The 14,299-nt window shown below is 45.5% G+C and overlaps 1 protein-coding gene across 5 annotated transcripts in view; it reads left to right on the forward strand.

Moving 5' to 3' along the window:
* The window catches only part of CBY1 (chibby 1, beta catenin antagonist), a 117,086-nt gene extending 105,638 nt beyond the window's left edge, over positions 1–11,448 (forward strand). For all 5 annotated transcript variants that reach the window (XM_075833577.1, XM_075833578.1, XM_075833575.1 and 2 more), the window contains exons 4-5: positions 9,287–9,399; positions 10,859–11,448. In XM_075833577.1, the coding sequence (XP_075689692.1) occupies positions 9,287–9,399; positions 10,859–10,939 (194 nt within the window). In that variant the 3' untranslated portion in view covers positions 10,940–11,448. The remainder of the gene's footprint in view (positions 1–9,286; positions 9,400–10,858) is intronic.
* Positions 11,449–14,299: the final 2,851 nt, after the last annotated feature.

The following is a 14,299-nucleotide window of genomic DNA, read 5'->3' on the forward strand; positions in this document are numbered from 1 at the left end:
TCCTCAGGACCAAACCCTCTCCAGTCCATCAAATAGAAAGTCCTTTCTCCTACCCTTTTGCAGTCCAGGATCTCCCTCACCTCAAACACATCAGATGAAAAGGGGGAGCAACTGCGGGACTGGGAGTCTTATTGTAGCGGTTCAGGACCACTAGTTTCAGGAGGGACACATGAAAGGAGTTGGGGTTTCTGAGGGTAGGAGGCAGCCGAAGCTTATAAGAGACAGGGTTTATCTGTTGTAGTATCTCAAAAGGTCCAAGGAACCTGGGAGCAAACTAGTATGAAGGCACCTTTTAAATGAATATTCCGTGAGGACAGCCAGACGTTGGTACCTGGAAGATACTGAGGAGGCTCTCTTCTTTTATATATCCGCTTTTTGCTTTATTCGATCAACTGCTAGCAAAATAGAGTACCGGGTCTGTTGCCAGATTTGCAGAAAGTCCCCAAATGCAGAGTCGGCAGCTGGTACCTGAGATGTAGATGACACCGGAAGAGGGACGCTAAGATGTTGACTGTATACAATGTAGAATGGTGTGGCAGTGGTAGTGGTGGACTCACTTGTGTGGTTGTTACACGAGAGTTCGACCCATGGAAGAAGCTGTACCAAGTTATCATGCTGCATGGAGATGAAGTGGCGGAGATAACTTTCCATAATCTGGTTAATCCCCTCGATTTGCCCAGTGAACTGGGGGTGATAGGCTGAGTAAAAGTCCAATCTCACATCCAGGAGTTTACAGAGGGCTTTCCGGAATTTTGAGGTAAATTGAACCCCCCGATCGGACACGATGTGAAGGGGCAAGCCATGCAAACGGAAGATGTGCTAAATGAAGAGAGTCGCCAGTCAGGGAGCAGAAGGTAGGCCGGTCAGCAGGATAAAATGTGACATCTTTGAGAACCAGTCCGCCACCACCCAGACAGTGTTGCATCCTGCTGAGAGAGGAAGGTCTGTGACAAAGTTCATCGCAATGTGCTGCCAGGGGACATTGGGTCCACAACATCTTTGGGTAGCGTGGGCCACCAGAAATGACGAGAAATCAGGTCTCAGGTCGTACGAACACCAGCATGCCCAGCCAGTTTAGAGCTGTGTCCCCAGCGGAGAATTCTTCTCCTCTCTGCCAACAGAACAAAAGTCCTCCCCGGCCGGATGTCTCTAACCTGCAAAGGATTGGCAGTGACCATGAGGACGGGTCTATGATACTTAGAAGGGACTCCACCATGTCATCCGTCTCAAATGACCTGGACAGGGCATCAGCCCTAACATTCTTGTCAGCGGGACGGTAGTGGAGCACAAATTGGAAACGGGTGAAGAACAGCGACCACCTGGCTTGACGGGTTTAGTCATTGAGCCGACTGGAGATAGGTGAGGTTCTTGTGGTCTATGTAGATCAGGATGAGGTGAGCTGCGCCCTCTAGCAGATGTCTCCACTCCTCCATAGGCAATTTAATGGCCAGTAGCTCCCGATCCCCAATAGAGTAGTTGCGCTCTGCAGGGGAAAAAAGTCTTGAGTAATAGCCACATACTACTGCCTTTCCTTTGGAACTCCTCTGGAACATAAGTGCACCTGCACCAACAGAAGAAGCGTCCACCTCCAATGAGAACTTCTGAGACACTTCAGGATGATGGAGGATCGAGGCTGAAGTGAAGGCTTTCTTGAGGCTAATAAAAGCAGATTCTGCCTCCTGGAGTTTTCATCTTGGTGTTCACACCCTTCTTGGTAAGGGTAGAGATGGGAGCCATCAGTGGTGAGAAGTTTGGGATAAACTGCCAGTAGAAGTTGGCGAATACCAAAAAACGCTGTGTGGACCTCAGGCCTTGAGGACGTGGCCATTCCAGAACGGACTTTACTTTCTCAGGATCCATCTTGAGACCTTGATCCGAGATGATGTAGCCCAGGAAGGGCAGAGAATTCTTTTCAAATACGCACTTCTCCAGCTTGGCATATAGACTATTCTCCCTTAATCGCAGTAGAACTTGACGGACATGCCTCCGATAAGTCGTCCGATCTGGAGAGAAAATCAAAATTTCATCGAGATAGACTACAACACAGACATAAAGGAGATCTCGGAAAATATCATTGATGAATTCCTGGAAGACCATGGGAGTGATACACAGGCCGAAGGGCATCACGAGGTATTCGTAGTGCCCGTCTCGGGTGTTGAACGCCGTCTTCCACTCATCACCTTGACGGATTCGGATCAAATTATAAGCCCCACGCAAGTTTAATATTGGAAAAATCTTGGGTCCTCGTATACGGTCAAACAGTTCGGATATAAGTGGCAACGGGTATTTGTTCTTGACCATAATCTGGTTGAGACCACGGTAGTCAATGTAGGGTCGAAGAGATCCGTCTTTTTCCTTTTAACGAAGAAGAACCCGGCCGGGGAGGAAGACTTTTTCGTATGAAACCCCTCTCCGAATTCTCCTTGATATAGGCCGACATGGATTGAATCTCTGGCAAGGAGAGAGGATATACCCATCCACGGGGAAGAGAAGCATTTGGAACCAGTTCAATGGGGCAGTCACAAGTCTGATGTGGGGGCAGCGTCTCAGCCTCCCTCTTGCTGAAGACCTCCGCAAACTGAGAGAAATGAGGGGGCAATCCTGCCAATGACCGAGGCAGAGGAGGCTGGACAGGATGGATCTGCAATTGACAGCGATTGAGACATTTGGAGCCCCATTGGAGAACCTCTCCGGAATTCCAGTCCAGGACTGGGGCATGTAGTCGAAGCCAAGGCAGGCCCAGCAGAACAGAATTGACGTATTTGGGCAAAACAAGAAACTAAATTGGTTCAGAATGAAGGGCTCTAAATTTGAACTTCAGTGGCTTGGTCTCCGATACTATCGGATCGGGCCGAGGCAGTCCATTCACCGAGGCAACAGCCAAAGATGTCTCCAGAGGAACTGTGGGCAACTGGAGATGATCCACTAGATTCTTTTTGATGAAGTTTTCCGCGGACCCGGAGTCCAGATAGGCAGAAACCCGATACGTCTTCTCGCCGAACACTATGGTCACAGGAATGGTCAGCTTGGAATTGGATTTTTTATTTGGTACCGTTCCAACTAGGGTTGTCTTTCCAACCAATCCTAGGTACTGGGGTCTCATGGCCTCCGAGGCCGCAATACAGAAAGTCCTGAAGTGCGTCTGCGTTGTCTCTCCTGGGTAGACCATTTGACCTGGTCCATCTGCATAGGCTCCTCTGGTGGGACGACTGAAGAGGACAGTAGGGATTGCTGGAAAGTAGAAGCCAGCCTAGGAAATCCTCTCTCCCGGTGAACCTCTTGGGAACGCTCCCGGATCCTCATGTCAACCCGGGTGGCTAGTAGAATGAGATCGTCCAGGGTAGGTGACAGATCGTGAGCTGCCAGCTTGTCTTTAATCCCAGAAGACAGTCTCTGCCAGAATGTGGCCACCAAGGCCTCCTTTTTCCAGGTTAGATCAGCCAGGGTACGAGTCTGGATGGTATACTCGTATAAGTCCGTAAAAAGCACTGCAAGTCACGAGTCTCTGGTCCCTGATGTTCCCACAGGGGATTTGCCCATGCCAGGGCTATGCTAGTAAAGAGAGAGATTATGAAGGCGATCCTGGCGTCATCCGTAAAGAAGGCCCTGGCATGTAGTCTGAAGTGGATCTGGCACTGATTCAGAAATCCCCTTCAGGACCTGGTGTCTCCGTCATAGCGAGGAGGTAGTGGCAGGAAGCATAAGGGATTGGCACTGTTACAGACAGGAGGTGTAGCAGGAGGATCAGCAGGAATAGGTGCGCTGACGACACTGGCTTGAGCTACCAGCCGATGTGCAATGGCGTTCACCGACAGGAAGAGTTGGTCTTGCCGTGACTGAAAGTCTTGCATCTCTTCCAGCATGGCTTGTGTCGTCAAGGTCTCGGGTTGAACTTCGGGGTCCATGGCCTGAGCGTATTGTCAGAGTCTGTCGGTATGTGGACCCACTAGGCCGCACCGCTGTAGCAGGGAGGCACCTGGCCAAGCCACCGAGCACCCAATCAATACAAAGTCCCGCTCCAGGGTACCTGAATAGTCCAGACAGTGGCCGTGGCTTTAGCACGGATGGAGGTAGGTGCAGCGGGTTTCACCAGACGTGGCGGATAACACGACGTGGCAGATGACAGAAGGTGCAGTAGGACACGACTCCAACATTAACAGGCTCAGAAACAAGGACACAGCACGGGATACAGGATACAGGTAGCAGGGCATGGGAAACAACGGGAACAGGATAACACTAAGGGACCATTTGAAAGACTGACATGGGAATACTAAGAACGCTCAAGCAATGAGCAAAGGGGAGGGGCCCTTCTTATAGTCCAGGGGAATAATGGGCTAATTGATGATTCCGATGTGCGCGCGCTGGCTCTTTAAGGTCGGGCATGAGCGTGTGCACGCCGCCTATGGGACACACCGGAGCGGAAGTGAGCACCGACGTTTCCTGGGAAAGAGATACGAGCTAGCACTCGCAGATCCATGGCTTTGGCCGCCGGGGGGTGGGTAATCCTGACAGTCCGCGACCATGGACGCTACTGTTACATAGTTTCATAGTTAGTACGTTTGAAAAAAGACATGTCCATCAAGCTCAAGCAAGGGATGGGAAAAGGGAAGGGAAAAATTTCTACACATTGACATAGGAGCTGATGTTTTTTCGTTCTAGGAGATTATCTAAGCCTTTTTTAAAGCCATCTACTGTAGCTACTGTGACCAGCTCCTGCGGTAGACTATTCCATAGATTCACAGTTCCCACAGTAAAGCAGGCTTGTCGCTTCTGCAGATTGAACCTGTTTTCTCCAGACGGAGGGAGTGCCCCCTTGTTTTTTGAAGGAGTTTTACATGGAACAGGATTTCACCATATTTTTTGTATGTGCCATTCATAAATTTATAGAAGTTAATCATGCCCCCCCTTAGTCGTCACTTTTCAAAGCTAAATAGGTTTCATTCTTTTAATTCTTCTTTGTGTTTTTTCCAACTCCAGGGCAACCTTTCTATAAACTGGAGCCCAGAACTGAACTGCATATTCTAGATGAGGCCGCACTAATGCTTTGTAAAGTGGTAATATTATATCCCTGTCCCGCAATTCCATACCTCTTTTAATACACGACAATATCTTGCTGGCCTTAGAAGCAGCTGTTTGACGTTGCATGCTGTTATTTAGTTTCTGATCTACAAGTACACCCAGATCTTTCTCAACAAGTGACTCCCCCAGTATAGCTCCCCCTAGGACATATGATGCATGCAGATTGTTGGTACCCAGATGCATAACTTTACATTTATCTACATTAAACCTTATTTGCCAATTTGATGCCCAAACACTTGGTGTATCCAAATCAGCTTGTAATTTACGAACATCTTCTATAGACAGAACAATACTACATAGATTGGTGTCATTTGCAAAAATAGAAATCGTGCTATGAATCCCATCCTCTATATCATGAATAAATAAGTTGAATAATAGTGGTCCCAGCACGGAACCCTGGGGTACACCACTTATAATCATGGGACCATTCAGATTAGGAATCCTTGACCACAACTCTCTGGATACGGTCCTTGAGCCAATTTTCAATCCAATTACAAACTATAATTTCTAAACCTATAGTCCGTAATTTACCCATTAAACGTCTATGAGGGACACTGTCAAATGCCTTTCCAAAGTCCAAAAACACTATATCCACAGTGGCCCCTCTGTCTAGGCTTCTGCTCACCTTTTCATAAAAACAAATCAGGTTGGTTTGACAACTTCTGTCCTTCGTAAAACCATGCTGGCTGTCACTTATAATACTATTTTTTGTCACATAATCTTGTATATAGTCCCTAAATAGCCCCTCAAACATTTTCCCCACGATGGATGTTAAGCTTACTGGTCTATAATTACCCGGGGAAGACCTAGAGCCCTTTTTGAAAATTAGGCACCACATTTGCCCTGCTCCAGTCCCTTGGCACTATACCAGTCACTAGAGAATCTCTAAATATTATGAAAAAGGGGACAGAAATAACTGAACTAAGCTCTTTAAGAACTCTAGGGTGTAATCCATCTGGTCCCGGGGCTTTGTGTACATTTATTTTAGCCAATTCAGTATATTAATTTATGTATTATCAGCACTGGCACTGGCTACATCCGCTGCTCTTTCTTCTGTTGTATATACAGAGCTGAAGAACCCATTTAGTAACTCTACCTCCCCTATGACCAACTCCCCATTACCACTATTTATGCGTCCTACATGTTCAGACCTTTTGGATTTTTTGCATTCACATACTTGAAGAATTTTTTGGGATTTGTTTTACGATCATTGGACAATTTAGTATTTTTCAGATTTTTATTTTTTGCAGATTTTATTAAGCTCTTTATAATTTAGAAAGGCTACAGCTGTACCCTCAGATTTGTATTTTTCAAATGCCATTTTTTTTTGTCATATATTGCCCTTTTTACAGAAGGTATAGGCCATGTGGGGTTTAATTTTAGTCATTTATACTTTTATAATAAATTTTGCACTATAATTATACAAAGTGGATTTTAAGATCTCCCATTTATCATTTGTACCATTATTTGACATTCGTTCTTCCCAGTCTATGTCCCGAATTGCAGCCCTCATCCTGGGGAAATTGGCCTTCTTAAAATTAAGTGTTTTTTCCCTCCCAGCCGGTTTTGTTTTTTACAGTATAGGTAAAATATAACTATATTGTGATCACTATTACTGAGGTTTTCAGCGACATTCCCAACAAGCTCTGCATTATTAGAAATTACCAGATCCAACAGAGCTTCACCTCTAGTCGAGTCCTCCACAAACTGGCCCATAAAATTTTCCTGCAACAGGTTGAGGAGATTTCTCCCCTTTTGGAGCTGTAGCCAAATCATGACACCAATTAATATCTGGGTAATTAAAATCTCCCATTATCACTACTGTACCCCCTGTGCTGCCTGCTCCATCTGTTTATATAGCTGACCTTTCATCTCCTCAGTTATTTTGGGGGGGGGGGGGGTCTATAGATTACTCCAAAAGTTTTTTCAGTGCTTACCTTCTTTTATAATATCACCCACAAGGTTTCAACCTCCCTACAATCTTCACCCACTATTGTCTCTTTCACACTCCCCTTCATATCACTTCTCACATACAGACATACACCACCACCTTTCCTATTTGCCCTGTCTTTCCGAAACAGTGTAAAACCCTGTAGACTTACAGCCCAGTCATGTGAAGTGTCTAGCCATGTTTCAGCAACACCAACTATATCTATATGTTCCTCCAATATCAAGGACTCCAACTAACCCATTTTGCTTGCTAGACCTCTGGCATTTGTGAACATACACTTTAACTTGTATTTCAAATTGCCACGTGTGATATCAGAAATTTGATTATTTTACATTATTTGGGCATTTTTATTTTCATTGTTGCTTTGTAACAAAAGGATCTCTTTATCCGGTTGTCTGGTCCTCTACCCACAGTCTATCCCTCCCCCCAATATAGTCTCGCCCCTCTCTAACCTAACTACCCCTTTATTTTCTACATTGACCTCCCTCCTCAGCCCTGGTTGAAATACTCCGCCAACCCAGCTATAATTCTCTCCCCCAGCACAGCGGACACCCTTCCATGTAGGTGCAAATCATCTGCAGAATACAGTTTGTACCGCAATGAAATGTCAGCCCAGTGCTCTAGGAACCCAAAGCCTTCCCCTCTACACCAAGACTTAAGCCATGCATTTAACTCCCTGAGCTCCCGCTGTCGTTCCTGTGATGCTCATGACACAGGCAGTATTCCTGAGAGTACTACCTTGGAGGTCCTTCCCTTCAGCTTGTAGCCTAGTTCTTTAAAATTACTCTTAAGGCTCTTCAACCTATCATTTATTCTGTTGTTGGTTCCCACATGGACCACGACAGCTGGATCATCACCAGCCCCTCCCAGTAATTTATCCATTCGTTCCATCACATGCCGAACCTGGCACCTGATTATAGAATCCCCTACAACTACTAATTGTCTTGCCTTACTTTAATTACCATCCCGCCGACTACTAGCTGGGCTGTTAACCCGGCTGTTAGGGAGATTAGTATCGACTAGGGCTACAATTTCTGAGACAGACGCCCTTGCATCATCACTCAACTTGGCAATTTTGCTTGGAATGTCAGAAACCGGATTGGCCTTCCTTATATTGGACCCTTTTCTACTGCCCCTTACTACATTAACCCAGCTATTTGCCTGGTCCTCCTGACCCATGTCTTCACCCTCTAGGTCTACCCCACTAACTGCTTGCTCAGTGAGCAGCAAACTCCGCACAAGATTGCCAAACGCCCTCATTGGAGCATTTTGCTCCTCCAGATCTGTAATGCGAGCTTCCAGGTGAACAACATGCTCACATCTGCCACAGAGGTATTAACCCTGGAACTCCTGCTCCAGTCGTGCATGTATATGACAATAACAGGCTCTGTTCTTTTCATTGACCTCAAACAAGTGTTTTCATCCTGGTAACGATTAAATTTAAGATTTTGGGCTTTAATGTCATAAGATCTAAGCTCTACCCCTTATATTTCAGTCGTGGCACGCATTACATGTGTCCTTGGCAGTGAGTGAGTTAGGGTTTTGGGAACTAGCGGGATTTAATGTCGCTATGTGTAGACATGGCACCATATTCCCTTAGCCTTAGTAAAGCCATTTCATTGTCTTTTACGTGGTTAGAAATGTTACGTTAAATGACAAGTGAATACAAAAATGTTTGACTTGATGTTTGATACTATATATTACACAAAAGTCATATGTTGCTTTTCTTTTAATATACAACATTGGATTTGTGAAGTTGGAACGAAATAAAGTGAATTTGCTTTTGCATCATGATATATCTCCTCATAGGGTTGAAGTATCCCTGTAGTTTGGGATCATGACATTATAAAGTAAAATTATCTTTAATAATTCATCATTCAACCGACTGTTCTATTTATGACCAGCATAGAGGAAGAAAAAGTCTGAGAATTAATGTGCAATGGCTGTCTACTGCCCCTCACTAAAAAGTTTTAGTTCCAGTAGTAGAATTTGGCATTGACTTTCTTGTACATAACAACATGAAAAAAAGAACAACTGCAAGTTTACCAATCCGTATAGAGCAAAAAAATTCCACTTAGTCAAATGCTGGCTGATAGTGGTGTAAATACAACATGCATTCTCCTTCTCTATTACATAGTTTTCTGCTGTATATTAAATAATAATATGTACATGAAAATAGATAACTTCAAAATATGTATTTGGAAAGAGGCTCCAGATGAATTCAATCCCTTTCATTCTTTCCTTCACTTCTGATAGAATCAGGTGGCACTGGATCACAGAAGGAACTCCAACGTCTTCGAAAGAGAAATCTACAGTTGGAGGAGGAGAATAACCTGCTCCGTCTGAAAGTAGACATCCTGCTGGACATGGTAAATGCATGCTGCTCCATAATAGTCATAGGGGAGATGTATTAAAACTGCGCCAGTCTTAATAAAAAAACAAGCTGGAGTAAGCACAAGCCTCTTAACAAATGCATTGCATCTTCGGCTGTCTATGTGCCACTGAATGAAATAAACGTTAGCCAGGAGCTAGCATAAAGTATAGTAAGTGTGTCGGGCCACCGGTGGCCATGTATGCTTTAGCTAGGCTCCGGACATTTTGAATTGGGCATGAGCTCGGGAAACGGCCCAAAAGGTGTAATTTTTGAGACTTTTGGCTGTTTGCAACTGTTTTAGAAACGTTACATTTCCCCATAAAGTTAGCATAACAGTTGGAAAGTAACCCTTTCTGAAAGACACTACTCCAATATCCCACTCGTCCATGGTAAATAGGGGTCCAAGAAGCAGAGGGAGAAAGTTGGGTGTGGTCCTTGCAATGTAGAGCAGTTTTATATAAATAAGGGTATGTCTACCTTTTAAAGAGAACTTTTCACTACCCCTTACATGTGCAGCTGAGTACACCATCTTATATGTGCTGCTGCACAGACCCTGGGGCTCTTTGAATTACCAGTCTAGCCTTCGCCGTTCTGCCGATATCAGTGCCGTTATTATTGGTGTCCGATACGTAAATTAGCCCCTGTACTGGCAGGGGGGTGTTCCTGCACATGGAAAAAGCAGGGAGGCGTGATGGTTAGCGCTCTGACACCGTCCAATCAGCCAGTGATGAGAAGACGAACTATCACGCCTGAGCCTTTTTCTTAGGAAGGGAAACTAACATTGACCACATTGTGTCCTTCATGTCACGCAAGTTCATTGAGAGAAATGTTTTACCTGAATCACTCCCTTTATAATTAGAAAAGTTAGGGTTGAGTAGCCACTGAGAAATCAAATTCCCTAGGCTGCTCTGTTAGCGAGAATACTCTACTATTGGAGAAGAAGTGAGGATGTTACAATGGCTTCCTAGCAAGTATTAATGTAAAAATCGCTGCATAAGTATTTTAACTAAGTAAGGCCCCATTCACACGACCGTAAAAAACCTCCGTTTTTGCGGACCGCAATTGCAATCCGCAAAAATGGACCTATTCACTTTCATTGAAAGCGGACACCTTTCCGTAGCACTACGGAAGGGTGTCCGTGCCGTGGAAATGTTCCGGAAATTATGGAACATGTCCATTTTTTTGCATTTTGCGGGCCGTGCTCCCATAAATGCGGCTGTCGGTCAGCGGCCGGCCGTGCCCGCAATCACGGGCCGTGATTGCGGGCACGGTCGTGTGCATGGGGCCTAAGAGTTGACTTTTTCTGTATAATTTGGAAAAAAGCTCAAATGGTTGTGTGCAGGATCTTCGCTATATTGGTAAGTGTATAAAATACTATAACGGTGATCTAAATAAGGGCTGAACCACTACTAGTGAACGCTATATTACTCCGTGTTCTTTTTCTATAATAATAGCTCTCTGAGGCAACAGCAGAATCCCACCTAAAGGATAAGGAGCTGGTGGAAATGAAGAGCTTGAGTGGGCGAAGAAAATGAAACATGAATGATGGAGGAACAGCTGACGGATTAATACCTGCATTATTCTGAGGATTCATAATGCTCCACTCCTCCTAATCAACGCTTTGCTCGTGAAGGATTTCATCTCATTGTGAACTTTTTCTCTGCAGCGCTGTGTTCCAGTTCCATTCAGCAGTGCCAGGCTGCACGGGTGTAGAGGTTGACCTCCCCATCATTCCATAAAAAGACCAGTTCGGTTATTTATTTGTAAATAATTTTGAAAAGCAATGTCCTACTTGTTTTCTTTCCCTAGCTTCAGCAGGTAACAACCAAGAATGCGTCGTTTTCTGTAACTTCATATATTAGGAGATTGCGAGTACAAATGTCATGGACTATAGCTTGTTTTGTAAAGTCATACCTCAGATATATTTAGGTTTTGGTAAATTGACATTTGAACAAAAAAAGCTGTTTTATAACAACTGATAAGGATAATAATTTTTTTTCATCGTCCGCTTTCTATATATATTAATATACAATCTTGAATAAAATAAGGCTTGTTTAAAAAAACGTTGGATTTACTTTCTTTGTATACTGAATTTTCCTTTTGGTATTGTGAAATGCGCTCTAGTGGATCTTTGGCTTGATTCACACACACACTACATATTTGTTGTGGAATTACAATACAATTCATGTGAATTTTAATAAAGAAACCCCATTCACAAACGGCATATAACATATGCAGCGGGTTCTAGGCATACTGCAGCTTGAGAATTTACAGCATCTGTTGCCCTACATTTCACCCATTGGAATGCATTGAGTGAAATCCACAGCCACATCCACATTTCTGCAAGAAACACATGCTGATTTTGTTGGGTATGTTGAAGAGAACCTTTCACCTGCCCATACATGCGCAGCTGAGTGCAGCATATAATGGGCAGGGCTTCACAAACACTGTCTCACTTTACTTTTTTTTCCTATCTACGTCCGTTATTTACATATCAGTGCCACTATATATGTAATATGTAAATAAGCCCCTGAACTGTCAATGGGGCGTTTCTGTCTAACTCAATGGCAAGGGGGCGTGATCTCTTCGCTCTGACACTGTCCAATCAGCTAGGTCTTGCGCTGTGTTCCCTCCCGCAAGAGCACACACACAGACGGGGAGAGCACTCTCTGCAGAACCACCAGTCTGTGTGTGTTCTCGCGGGAGGGAACTCACAGCATGCCGCCCTGACACTGAAAACAGCTGATAGGACAGTGTCAGAGCGGAGACCCCCTTGCCTTTTAGTTAGTTAGAAACCCCCCATTGACTGTTCAGGGGCTTATTAAATAACGGAGATAGTTAGGATTTTTTTTTTTACGTGAGACAGGGTTTTTGAAGCCCTCCCTATAACATGCTGCGCTCAGCTGCACGTGTTTGGGGAGGTGAAGGGTTCTCTTTAAAGCAACTTATAGGTGCAATCTAGGAAAAACTGATACATTCAAGGGGTTTTCCCATCAGAGACATTTATGACATATTCACAGGATATGTCATAAATGTCAGATAGATGCGGGTCCCACCTCTTGGACCCGCACCTATCGCTAGAACGGGGTCCCTTAAACCCTGTTCTAGCTTTTTGTGCTCGCGCTGCCTCCTGGCCACTTCCTGATTACATAGTCGGGAGTTACGGAAACAGCGTAACTCGCGGAGCTTTGCTGTTTCCGTAAGTCCCATAGAACTGAATAGTAGTTATGGAAACCGCTTAGCTCGAATGCTACGTTGCTGCCGTAACTGCCATTCGCTACCATGGGAGTTACGGAAACCGCGTAGCCACACAGCCACCCTGTAGATGATGCCAGTCAGCCCCCTGTAGTTAGTGCCACACAGCCACCCTGTAGATGATGCCAGTCAGCCCCCTGTAGTTAGTGCCACACAGCCACCCTGTGGATAGTCCCACACAGCCACCCTGTGGATGATGCCAGACAGCCCCTGTAGTTAGTCCCACACAGCCCCTGTAGTTAGTCCCACACAGCCCCTGTAGTTAGTCCCACACAGCCCCTGTAGTTAGTCTCACACAGCCCCTGTAGTTAGTGCCACCCAGCCCCCCTGTAGTTAGTGCCACCCAGCCCCCCTGTAGATAGAGCCACCCAGCCCCCCTGTAGATAGCGCCACACAGCCTCCCTGTAGATGATGCCACACGGCCTCCTGTACGTGATGCCACACGGCCTCCTGTACGTGATGCCACACAGCCCCCCTGTACTTGATGCTACACAGACCCCCTGTAGGGAATGCCACAGCCCCCCTGTAGATGATGCCACGCTTTGGCAGGGGACTCCTCTGCTGGAGGAGCCCCTGATATCACTGTCCATAGACGGTGACTTCGGGGGATCCTCCTGGACCGGAATGTGATGTCAGGGAGAACCCCAGAGCAGGAGTCCCGGACAGAGGAGCGCTACAAGCACTCTGCGTGGGACTCCAGTTCTGATGTCAGGGGCTTCCCCAGCCGGAGTCCAGGAGCAGAGCCGCTTCTAGCACTCTGCCTGGGACTTCTGCTCTGCTTCTGACATACTGTCCATATATGGACAGTGATTTCAGGGGCTTCCTCAGAGCAGGAGTCTCGGAGCAGAGCGATAGTATAGTCTCTGCTCTGGGACTCCTTCTCTGGGAAAGCCCCTGACATCACTGTCCAGTGCAGTCAGGGGCTCCGTCTATGAACGGAATCTGAGGCAGATAATCAGCAATACTCTGGCCGGGAATTCCACTGCATGAGGTGCCCTGCCCTGGCGTCACTGCCCTGTATATGCACAGTGAAGTCAGGGGCTTCGTCTAAGAACGGAATCCGAGGCAGAGCATCGGCAATGCTTTGGCCGGGGATTCCGCTGCAGACCTCCTTGCCCTGCCCTGACGTCACTGCCCTTATATGGATAGTTGCCTACGAGTGGAATCCCCGGCCGGGGCATTGGCAACGCTTTGGCCGAGGATTCTGGCGCTTCAGGAGGAGTGAATTTGCCGGGACTGTCTCTGTAAATTCGGGGCATTACCGTCAAATTCGGGACTGTTGGCAAGTATGGAACTGCAATGTTCTGCTTCTGCTTGGTAAAGCAGACACGACTATGAAAACCTTCAATGGCATATTTGTTTTTATGTAATTTATGCGTTTAGACATAAACATTTTTTCTAATATAGTTGGTTTTTTTTAAAGTTATTTAGCTTTAATATAAGATTAGATTGGTATTGATATGTATTGTATGGTACCTGCAAGAGCATGTCACCGTATATGTAGACAGAAAATGTTCAAACCTAATTACAACGATGCATACGAGTCTTAATAGCAATGTGTGCTAAACTAGTCCGTGTAACCTCGTAACAATACATTAAAAATAAAATACTTTTACATGCAGCTGGTAAAAAGAAGAAAA

Source organism: Rhinoderma darwinii, chromosome 7 (genome assembly GCF_050947455.1).
Source record: "Rhinoderma darwinii isolate aRhiDar2 chromosome 7, aRhiDar2.hap1, whole genome shotgun sequence".
Lineage (NCBI taxonomy): Eukaryota > Metazoa > Chordata > Amphibia > Anura > Rhinodermatidae > Rhinoderma > Rhinoderma darwinii.